Source organism: Homalodisca vitripennis, chromosome 1, assembly GCF_021130785.1.
Source record: "Homalodisca vitripennis isolate AUS2020 chromosome 1, UT_GWSS_2.1, whole genome shotgun sequence".
In the NCBI taxonomy this organism is placed as follows: Eukaryota; Metazoa; Arthropoda; class Insecta; order Hemiptera; family Cicadellidae; genus Homalodisca; species Homalodisca vitripennis.
This window is the reverse complement of record NC_060207.1, coordinates 112,281,696-112,293,914: the sequence shown is the minus strand read 5'-3', so window position 1 is coordinate 112,293,914 and position 12,219 is coordinate 112,281,696. Positions and strand designations below refer to the sequence as shown.

General features: G+C 34.3%; 1 protein-coding gene across 7 annotated transcripts in view; it reads left to right on the top strand.

Moving 5' to 3' along the window:
* The window catches only part of LOC124369383 (vacuolar protein sorting-associated protein 35), a 74,685-nt gene that overhangs the window by 20,683 nt on the left and 41,783 nt on the right, over positions 1-12,219 (top strand). For all 7 annotated transcript variants that reach the window (XM_046827416.1, XM_046827409.1, XM_046827403.1 and 4 more), the window contains exons 3-6: positions 2,358-2,481; positions 5,995-6,196; positions 9,340-9,534; positions 11,079-11,162. In XM_046827416.1, coding sequence (XP_046683372.1) covers positions 2,358-2,481; positions 5,995-6,196; positions 9,340-9,534; positions 11,079-11,162 — 605 coding nt within the window. The remainder of the gene's footprint in view (positions 1-2,357; positions 2,482-5,994; positions 6,197-9,339; positions 9,535-11,078; positions 11,163-12,219) is intronic.

Below are 12,219 nucleotides of genomic sequence, written 5' to 3'. Positions count from 1 at the left end.
TCTATGTTCCTCTGATTCCAGAGATGGGTCCTTTTTTACTAGATATTAACTCTTTTAGCTTGATGTTGAACTCATCATGACTTAAACCGTTCCTTAATACCCTATAAGATTTTTGAAAAGTAGGATGAAATGATTATTTGAGCTCCAGTTTGCTTTCGGAACTCAAGAAGGTTCTTTGCAAAGTGTTCTAGCTGAATCCTGTCCCTCACACATCCTATTGGGGAGCAAATGAGTTTTTTCAAATTGTTGGCCAAAAAGTATTTTGTCATAAGTTGAAAAGCCTTGTTATAGGTGGTGACCGTAGGTTTATCGAAGAAGTGGTCCTTTGTAATCAAACTGAAGATTGTAGCTCCATCGGTTGCTTTCTGCTGAGGCGAGATGGTCTTCCACACAATGAACCGTTGCAGGTCTCCCAAAGTGGTCTTCTGAAAACCACCGCTACGCCAGCACTCATCTGTCGAGGGTCTTCAAAATCTGACGAAATGCTGTGCGCAAATCCAACTCTCTGGTCCTTGTAGTGTTCTTCAATTAGGACACTCCATATTTGTTTCACAACTTCGATTGGAGGGCTCTCAACTGTTCGTTTTGGGGCTAGAGTCCTGGTATACTTTAAGTTTACCATGCCAGATACAAAATTTTACGAATGATGAGATGTGCCAACTTCACTTTTCCTTGTTGGTTGAGGTGGAGACCTTGTCTTGTGAAATGGATTCTCTTGAAGTCATCCAGACATAACAAATGTGCCATTCTCTACTCTGTAAGCTAGTTCAGCAATGTAGTTGTTTACCTCTCTCAGTCGAATGTTTACTGGGTGCTTAAGAGGGTAGTCGTATCTGGTTGGGATTGTCGTTATAAAGGCAGGCCCTAGATTTACTAAGTTGACTGAGTTTAGACTCCAAATCCTTGTATATCTCGGAACAGTTACCCTGAAGACTGTTATTACTTCCACCAATGATTACAACTGGATATTTTTCTTGAGTCATTGCCGAATCAAACCACTTGACCAAGAGTTGTATTAGCTCTTACATAGCCGAAAACATTAAACTTACCTCCAGTTATACTTTCAATTTCATTAGCAAGGCCCTTCCCTTGGCTGTCTGAGCAAATAGTTAAATTTGTTTTGGGGTACATTACCACACATTTTCTTGAAAATACTTTTTTTTTATGATTTTGAGAAAGAATGAATTTTACGTTATCTCGAGAAAGATAAGATAACAGCGACAACAATACCGATCACAATGCCTGGAAATGCTTGTAAGTTTGTAATTAAAGAGTTGTTTTTTCGTTCTATCATGTTTGTTTAGCTATAAATTTATATTTTTGTGTTCTTCATACTGGTGTGGTCGGTAGAATCCCAAAGTACCTGAACACTAAATAGGTGACACTAAACACTAAAATGACACTAAAACACTAAATGAATACTAAAACTAAGATATCAATACTTTTAACAAATAAATAAAAACCATATAAACAGAAAACACGACGAAGGAAACCGACTCAGCGATGGTTAGACACGCACTACCTGAAGCCAAACTGCAAACAAAAGCGCGCGCGCTGTACGGCGTCTGTGCCGTGTGGCAGGGAGAGTGTCTAGACACCGCGTCTATTGTTTCAAACAATGTAACGCGACAGCTATATTTTGACGCTTGACATAGGTCAATAACCCACACACATGGTTGACGCATACCGTTAGTGACATTGATCGGATTTAAAAGGAACTTAAATTTGCTATAGACGCAGTTTTGTGTCGATGCGCCGTACCGCGTCTTTGCCGTTTGGAGATAGTTTGTCTATGCGCCATACGGCGTCTGTGACGTTATAAGGGTTAAAACATGTCTTTTTATCACTCCTGATTAACCATAGAATATTCATGTCCTATTTGGATAGTATCCATCCAATAATAAAGAGATACAGATTGGTAGCCTGATTCATTACTTACATCCTAGGGCTACAACCTCCCTGGTAATGTTTGATTGAAATAAGGCCTTGATCTTGATATCCCCAGTCATTAAAATCACTATGTCAGTTTTGCAAATATCACTTCAATATCAAGACTAGCAATATGATACTTGCTAAATGTAGACTTATCATGGGAATACATACTGTTTTGGTTTCAATTGTGTTAGTAAACAAACCTTAGTTTTGGATTTTCAAGATAAAATGTAACAAATTTTGAGGAACTCCGACATTATATGGTTGCCATAGTGTGTACATACAGACAGAACTTTGAAATCTATTGTTGCATTGTGAGTGTTAGTTTTGATTAACTACGTTAAGTCAATAAATAATTATTCTTGTTCACAACACCACGTTTCATTGTATTAACATTGTAGTCTTGTTCCTTAATATAAATTCAGATATGGCGATAACTGATGAACTGAGACACTTGGAGCTATATTTACTTGATGAATTCCAGAAGGGACGGAAGGTGGCAGACTTGTATGAGCTGGTCCAGTATGCTGGCAATATTGTCCCCAGACTGTGAGTATATCTTTCTTAGTTTTGTTACTTTCTAAATAAAACCAATCTTCTATAAATTTATATGTAATTCTTCAGTTCATGGTGTTAGGCAAGCACAGTGTGAGCTGATAGGTGTGAGGAGAGACAGGACCATAACTAACACTCTCTATACATTGGAGTTTTAATTTAAGTCCTATTTTTCTAGTTATTCTCTTTCTTCCAATTCAGTTTTTTTGGAGATTATTATTTCAAAATATTCTATAAAATAGTTTAAAATCTAAAAATTAACAATATTTACTTTTAATTTTTTCCAAACAAAATTGACCTTATGGTGTTTTCTCCTAAAAGTCTTAAATGTGTAAATTATAATAACTTCAGTTGAACCAGTGTCCTAACTATATCTATACTGTCCCAGGTATTATGCTGTAATTCATACTTGTGTATAGTTTTAACAAGTTCACTGCAGCAAGGTGTCTCATACTGCACTTTTAGTTGAAAACCCATTCGGATTTCATCAAACTTACTTTATTTACGGAAGATGCATTTTAACAGTTTTTCACAGATTTAATTTGGAATTGAGCTGGTAATAAGTATATTTTATATAATTATTACAATGAAGAGTATTATTACGTATGAGTCGCGGTATAAGTTAATCTTATTATGCTAATCACAGTTATAGACAATAGACAAGAATCTTTATTTGTAGTTTCTTCAAGAAATACAATGGCGTCAACAGAAATGAAATGATATTTTATGTCTCTTGCTTTACAATATTGTAGAATTCGTTGATAGTGTAGACAGGTCGTTCCACTAGCCAGTCCTGGAGACGTCTCTTCAGTTCATTTCCTCTGAGGTTTTTGAGGTTTTGTGGAAGTGAGTTTAGAACTTTACGGCCCAGGTAGGATGGTTTTTTACTAAAATGTGTTGTCCGATGGGTAGGAAGAGGGTAGTTTAATGCTCCTCGTGTATTGTATGAATGAATGTCTTCATTCCTGGGAAAGTCCATCTGGTCGGTGTAAATGACTGCTGCAAGAAGATAAAGTGCTGTTACGGTTAGGAGCTTCAGTGACTTGAAGGCATCTCTGCAGCTGTCTGTATGATTCAGGTTTGCAAGTGCTCTGACTGCTTTTTTCTGAAGGACTAAAACTTTATTCATGTTGCACTCAGATGTTCCTCCCCAAGATAGTATTCCATATCTGATATGGGATTCGACAAGAGCATAATAAGCTGCTTTGGCTGCATCTGTGCTTGCAATCCACTTTATTCTTCTTACCACGTAGATGCCTGATGAAAGTTTTTTGGTGAGGTTGTGTACCATGTGGTCATTCCATGAAAGAGCACTATCTATAGTTAGACCCAGTAGCTTTGTTGTATTGTCAACTATAATATTGGGAGTTTCCGGGATTTGCTCATGTCTTCTGCTGAAGTTGATCTGAGTGGTTTTAGACGGATTTATTGCGAGATCGTTTTGAAGACAGTATTGCATTGCATTGTCAGTTGATGTTAAAATGTCCATGTGTAGTCCGAGAGGTGTGTCATTTGTAAAAAGTAGAGTTGTGTCATCTGCATATAAAATGGGTTGAACCCTGGGGTCATTAATGTAATTAGAAAAGTCATTGGTAAAGAGTATATATAGAAAAGGACCCAGGACTGACCCTTGGGGTACTCCTCTACTTACTGGAAGTTGTGTAGATCTATACACACATTTTTTCTTGTTTGCAATTTGTTGAATTTCAACAATTTGCCTTCGACCAGTTAAATAGCTGCCCAGCCAATCTTTTGATAAACCTTTTATCCCCAAAGTTGGTAGTTTTCTCAAAATGAGATCATGGTCAAGACAATCGAATGCTTTACTATAATCCAGCAAAACGGCCGATACAAGCTTCCCATCTTCCAGGTGATCAGTTATTTGTTCAATCAGACTTGTGAGAGCTGTGGTTGTTGACCTTCCTTTAAGAAAACCGTGCTGGTTATTTGATATCAGGCTGTTTTGTTCAAGGTGTTTTGAAATACGTGAAAGTGCTATTTTTTCTGCTATTTTTGAAAAGGTTGATGTCAATGAAATCGGGCGATAGTTTTCTACTTTTGTAACTGGACCTTTTTTATGCTTCGGATATATTTTGGCAGTTTTCAAAGAAGATGGAAAATGACCAGATTTGAAGGATTTATTTATAATGTTTACCAATGGTGGTGCTAATTGTTTAGCACAGTGCTTTACAACTTTTGAAGGGACTTCATCCAGTCCACAAGAAAGCTTAGATTTGAGGGAGGATATCACTGATAGGACTTCTTTTATGGTTGTTGGTGTAAGATTCAATAGCTGTTCGTTAAAGTCTGGAAAGGTGAGTGGTTTGGTTATGGTTATGTTATCCAGTTTTTTCTATTTTCTTTTAGTGTGGAATCTGCTATTGTTGAAAAATGGTGGTTGAAGAAGTTAGCTATTTGGGAAGGATTACTTAGCATATTCCCTTCTACTTCAAGCATGAGTTTGGGTTCTTCTTTTTGTTTAGACTGCTTTTCTGAATTTATAATGTTCCACAAAGCTTTGGGTTTGTTGTCTGAGTTAGAGATATATTCAGCAGTGACATTTCGCTTAAGATTTCTTAGCTTTAAATCATAAGCTTTCTTTTTTGTTATCATAAGTATTCTGTCGTTTTCACTTCCAGTAAGTTTGTACCTGCGTAGAGTGGTTAAAAATTCTTCTTTGAGCATAGCTGTCTCTTCGTCGTAGTGGACTCTCAGTTTATTTCTTGTTTTTATTCTAACCTGTTTTTTGGGGCATACTTTATCTAATGTGTACCTTACAATTTGTTGAAAGCAGTCATAGGCCTTCTCTGTGTCATGAGTTTCAAACACACATTCCCAGTTTTCTTCTGCAAATTCACTTCTCAGACAGTTGAGGTTCTGAGTAGAAAAATTTCTCTTTTCACAAGCAGGTTATTTCTCTTGTGCAGCAAGAATCATCTGTGGAAATGTGCGTACACAGCAAAACACAATCTGGTAGTTCCGCCAATTTCAACTAGAGCCCCCTAGAGCAAACCTGCACTAAACTATCAGATGTCAAAGTCCACTATCTTCATCAGTCATTAGTGCCTCATACTGCACAGATATAATGTGTCTGTATCTGTATAATGTAGTGTGACTCACATAGCTATATGAGAAAAGATTACCAAATTTAACAATGCAGGGAATGTGTTAACCATCTTTGGTAATTGCGCTATCACAGAGAATATCTTAAAAATACAGTCAGTATTTAATCATAAAAACTGTATATAAACCAATGAAAAACACAACATTTCTACGATCATGTATGTCAAATATTTAAGGTTCCTTACAAAAGTTTTTAGCGAACCACTTAGCAAGTTGAGTTTATAAGTAATTTCATTATCGCAACGTTTAAGTAGAGTATTTTTAGATATCATTTATAATTTTCGAGAAAATATACATATGGACATTCAAGTATAAGGTAAAAAATTCCAATAAATATTTAAATTAATTTTTCATTATTTATCTGTAATGCTTGTGTCTGTGCAGGTATCTGTTGATCACAGTGGGGTTGGTGTACATCAAAACGAACATCAGTTTGAAGCGGGATTTGCTCAAGGACCTGGTGGAGATGTGTCGTGGCGTGCAGCATCCTTTGCGTGGGCTTTTCCTGCGGAACTACCTGCTGCAATGTACACGCAACGTGCTGCCTGATGTGCCTGATGGCAGCGGTGATGAGGCAGAGGGTTCTGTAAGTACCTCAGTTTAGATTCAGAATTTTTAAGTATTCAGTTTTAGAAATAATTTAATTTACAAAATATTGCATAGCATAGTATCAGGAGTAGAATAGGATTTAATATTTTTGAACTTCAGTAGTCTTAAAGTTATTTCTTTGTGTCATATTCCAGTTCCTGTCTCATTTTGAATTGAATAATCATTAGATGTTATAAGACAAGGATCATAAGTCTTTCAGGTGCAAAGAATGTCATAATTTAGAAACAACACAAACACATATTAGAAAATCACAATGAAAAAGAATAAGGTCTACTTTACATTTAATTAACACTCTCATTGGTGCAGCATTGAATGAAAACTCGTGAAACATTAAACAGTTCTACAGAGTCTCCTTAAAAGAATGCCAGGATTCTTAATGGCCATTACTTGAAAACATACAATAAATATAAAATATTCTCATCAACAAGACTATATATTTATTTGATCAATTGTAATCTAGAACATCTAGAAGTAAGGTAGCCCATAATAGTTTAGAGTCATAACACTCTTAATTGTAATTATTAACACGCTTTTATAAGCTTCGGTTGTATCTATGTAACAGAATCTTTGAGCATAATTTTCACCAATTTCCAGAAGTCTGATTAATTTGAAACTTTGCATACGTATCAAGGACCGATGACAATGCAATAATTTGATCATAGTTTTCCATTATCCTTATAAGGACCGCCAGGATTAATAAATTCTTTTATCTGGAATATGGAGTCAAAAAGATAGAGCTAGCGCGCGATCTGCGCTAACCCAGCGTTCAAGTCTCCATTCAATCTGCGCTATCCCAGCATCTGCGATAGTACAATCTGCGCTATCTGCGTTCAAGTCTTCATTCGTCTCGGTATTCTCGGATGTGCTTGACTCTCTTAATATAGTAATATTATAGTAGTCATCCAGTCTCTGCCATTTCCAGTGGTTTCCTTGACAGCCAGATCTCTAAGTACACGATCCATGCATGTTCTTTGTTTAGTATACATTACATAATACTAATTTGAGTTGTAGCTTTACAGAAACATACATAGTATTTTTATCAGACAAAGCCTTTAGTGTTTTTTAACTAATTCCATTTCAACAATATTCCAATTTTTTCTTGCATTTTCAATTTTATTTACTATAAAATAAAGTTGAACAAATACAGTTTAGTTATTCTACACATTACCGAAGATGTATAGCTAATAAATTAAGTAATAAATGTACCAAAATTAAGTAATAATAATGCACCAAAATATGGGTATATTCAAGTCTGAACTACAATAACCATTAGTTTTATTATGTGTGTATGTTTGATATATATATATATATATATATATGTGTGTGTGTGTGTGTGTGTGTGCGTGCGTGCGTGCGTGCGTGCGTGCGTGTGTGTGTGTGTGTGTGTGTATATATATATATGTATATATATATATATATATATATATATATATATATATATAGCAATTATATGATAAAAATATAAAATGGTTTACGATACGAAAAATTCAACTTAGTTAAGGGTGTAACATTTTATAATAGTATATCTCAAATAAGTAATAGCTTTAATACAGCTCAGTAAGAATGATAAATGATATATACTAGCCATTTTATTTTGTTGTTTTTAGTATAATTTTAATAATATTATTAGACCTAATTTAATTAGTTTCTTAAATACTTCACATACCTAACCTTCAAGTCCGGCAAAGATGTTTCAAACAGCCACAGTTCCTTTGTAGATTAGATGCCAGCCTTAGATTTTTACGAAGAACTACGAAGCTCTGAGTCTCCAGGGATCAGAGCCAACATCTTAAGTGCAAGCTCGAGGAGTCATATTGAGGCGATGCAGGTTGCTATTTCCCCGTTGGTAGCTATTAATAGGACAGAACCTTTAATGAGGCACCGATGACAGAAACGCACCAAGCGGGCAAAAACCTGTCCTACCCGACATCCTTGATCTAGGCTCGCGATTGTTTGCTGCTGGACAAGCCTATGTAGCACTTAGTCGTGTAAGATCTTTAGACGGTATTCGGATTGAAGAACTTGATTGCTCTAAGTTAACAGGAAATACCCCATGCAATAGTGAAGCTTTAAATGAAATTATGAGATTGCGGAATGATTTGTAAGAAATACCACATTTCCACAAGAAACTAATTGATACATCGAACTAAAAAATGAAAAATAAATAATATGTAGTTTAAAAAACTAAAAAACACGCTTTTATAGCTAACCAAACTAAAAAATAAAAAATAATTTTTAATTACAAAGAGTTTATATTATGGTAGTAGAAGGCAAAACAATGATTCATAGTCAATCACCTCAATATAAAATTATAATAAAATTTATGTTATTAACAGAATAAATTTATTCAGAGTAAAAAGCGTGGGGTGCATTTTACTACATTTCATGAGTCTCCTCTCAAAGATAATTACCGATAGAATGATTGTAATATTTAATATATCAAGCACCCCACGCTTTTTACTCTGAATTAATTTATTCTGTTACTAACTTAAATTTTATTATAATTTTATCTTGATGTGATTGACTATGAATGATTGTTTTGCCTTCTACTACCATAATATAAACTCTTTGTAATTAAAAATTATTTTCTATTTTTTAGTTTGGTTAGCTATAAAAGCGTGTTTTTTAGTTTTTTTTTATTTATATTTATTCTATTTTCAGTGTATTATGTGTTGTTTTTGTGTTATTTCTGTAATATACACCTTGTGCTTGTACCTAAATTAAAATTTCTGGCACTATTCATGTATAATTTTGTAAGTACTGAACTCGAATAGAGTTTTTCTGAATTTGACCTAAGGCAGGGACATCAAGCTGGCAAAAAATGGTTAATAAAACTGATGAGTACTGGGTCATTATCATATTAGCCTAATCAAATGGTCTTTATTTTCAATTTGTGTTTGTATAATACTGTATGTGTTTTCTTTTTCATGGTTAAAATTAGTACAGCTCTGTATTTTTTTATGATTTATTATAATTTTGTAACGTCTTATGGTTTTCCAATTTAACTATCTGAAACTGGTCAGTGCTTGACAAAATAAGTTTACTGAAAACTGCTGGTAAGTAAATCAATTTTAGTTTTTCTATTCAGTTAAAAAGGCTATTTAATATGTTTTATTAAAGGTGCGGGACTCTGTGGACTTTGTACTAATGAACTTTGCTGAGATGAACAAGTTGTGGGTGAGGATGCAGCACCAAGGCCACTCACGAGATCGAGAACGTCGGGAGAGGGAACGAGAAGAGTTGAGAATCCTGGTCGGCACTAACCTTGTCAGGCTGTCACAATTGGAGACCATTAACCTGGACAAGTATCGTAAGGTCAGTTTGATAGTTTTTTTAATTGATCAAAACTTCTTAAGAAGATATGTGAAGTAGTGTAGGAATGACACAAGAAGTATTGAAACATGGTTCAGATCATTCCAATTAAAATTTAACCTTGATGATGTTTCCCTGATAAGTAAGAATGATAGATTTGGGACTGACTTATAAAAGAGATAATAGTTCATATTTTTTGGAGAGCTATTCTCCTCTCAACCTCCAAAATAGAGCTTTCTATATTCAGTTCACATAATAAAACCTGTTTGGGAAGCATTGTAGATTACTTTAACTGTCATCACAAAAATAAAATACATTAGAGCGTACAGTTAGGCCGACCTGAGGCCTTTTGTTCGCTAAATATATGTACTTGTTGAGCTGCAGACTGCAGCAGATAATTAATTTTTCTTGTTTTAATTGCTTAAAATTATTTTTTTCGTTTGTAACCTTGTTGTGTTTTGTGTGTGTGTGTGTGTTTGTGCGTGTGGGTGCGTGCGCACGTGCATGCACAGTTTTCTGAAAGACATATTTTTTATACAATTATATTGTATTAGGTATTTGGTGTTTAACAATCATTCAGTCTCTGAATAAACATGACTTTTTTGTTATATCCTAATTTAACCCCTTAAAGGCTTTTTTGTTGAAATAATTCGACAGCTACTTTGTGCTAAAAAAGGGCCGCTGACGCAATATTTCGTTGCGCTATTTGTTCGGTTTTATTACGTTCTTTGTCGAGTAACGCATCCAACAGCATAGTAACCGCGAACTAATCCTCGTAGTGTGCCGTTTTGCCACTAGATGGTGTTGACATGCCGATTGTGCTACTCCTCAATACGTAGTTTATTATCTTCCTTTCCGCTAGATGCCGCGGGCATTCTCGTCTCCGCCCACTGAGCCTGTGTTCACATTAGAGAATAACAACAGCTGTTGTCACCTTCAGCTGATTTACAACAGCCAATGAGGTTTTTGTTTCAGTGCATAACTGCTGATTGGTTGTAGTATTTACTCTACGTAAACATAACTCGCATTTGTATTATTTATTCACACGTTGTTTGTAGAACATGTGAAACTATCTATATTTTCTAAACTATATATAATTACTAAAACCTTTATAGGCTAGAGATTGGAAATATTGTGTATATAGTGTCTTAAATATATTTCTATGTTTAGAAGAAAATAGTTTAGTGATCTTTTTGAAAAACTTATCGGAACAATGAAAAAACCATGAATACAACATAAAAAGGAATGTTTGCTGATGTTTTATATTTAAAATACCATTTATATATGGTTTTGAATGTTTTATGCCATTAAATATGTATAATAAACAAAATTATGACATAAAAAATAAGCACTTTTTTAAATTTTTCAAAAATTTTAAAAAGCCATTAAGGGGTTAAAATTCATTGAAAATGTATTAAAAACAATATTGCAATGTTGCCTCTGATGACATCTTTCAATGCCATTGTATTCGTAAGTATAAATCACAGTAATTGCTAAATATAAATTTCAAATTGCTAAATGGTAAAAGTAATTGATAATGGTTGCAGATGGTGCTGCCTGGTATTCTGGAGCAGGTGGTCAGCTGTAGAGATGCCATAGCTCAGGAGTATCTCATGGAATGTATCATACAGGCAAGTGCTTCTATCACTCTGAATTCATCCACAATTTTTGTCTAAAATAATCTAGTGCAGATTGTGTTGCTTGGCCGCACATGTTCCAATAGGCTCAAATTAAGTTGCACGTTGGCAGCAGAACATTAATGCTGTGCCACTTCGAACCACCCAGTGGATTTACTCATTTGTATTTTAAACGAATGTTGTACATAATTTAGATGTATTTTTGTTTATATACTTCAAAAAGCATAATATAATAATAATTTTTCCATGTTTTATAGCACATAATAAAACGTGCAACCGATACCATAAAATGCTAAATTAGTTGCTTTTATAAAAATTGCGGAGGAAAACAATAAATCAGAAGTGTTAGATAGTGGAGAGTAAATTTTGGTGTTTCTTCAATTTCTTCATACAACTGTAAACTATAGAATATTTACAAGTGTGTTTGAGGAAAATAAAGGAAAAACAATGTTAAAAACATTCAACAAACTAGTGTTGATGCTCATGCAGTCTACAAGACATTATTAGAACTATTAGGAGTTAAAATTAAAAGCAGACCCATTTTGTGAACTGAGTTCATCATCACAAGGACCAGCTACTGCATGACAAAAAATGTATAGATTACAGAAAAACTATTTTGTGTCCTTATACAGTACAAGCAGTCTATGCTGTTGGCTCCTAGACTAATAGAGAAGAACTCTCAAGAATTGTAACAAATTTATAATTCATGTTTAACGTGTGTAATAAATTGTAACAAATTACTGAAATGTTTAATATTATGGAAGGCCGAATTATTGTATACATTATGTTGTATTACATGGCCTATGAATACAAAATTATTGATCTTATCTAAATCAAATCAAATCAAATCAAAATATTCTTTATTACATGTTCATCAAGAACAGAAATGGTGTCAGTTTTACAATGATGTTGTACATAACTTGTTAAAACTTATTGAGATGTTTTTTGGACAGTCTATCCATGTTGAAGGAACTCATTTATGGTGTAGAAAGGCCGTTCGGCCAGCCAGCTGTGGAGTCCTATCTTCAATTTAATCCCATTTCTTGATCTT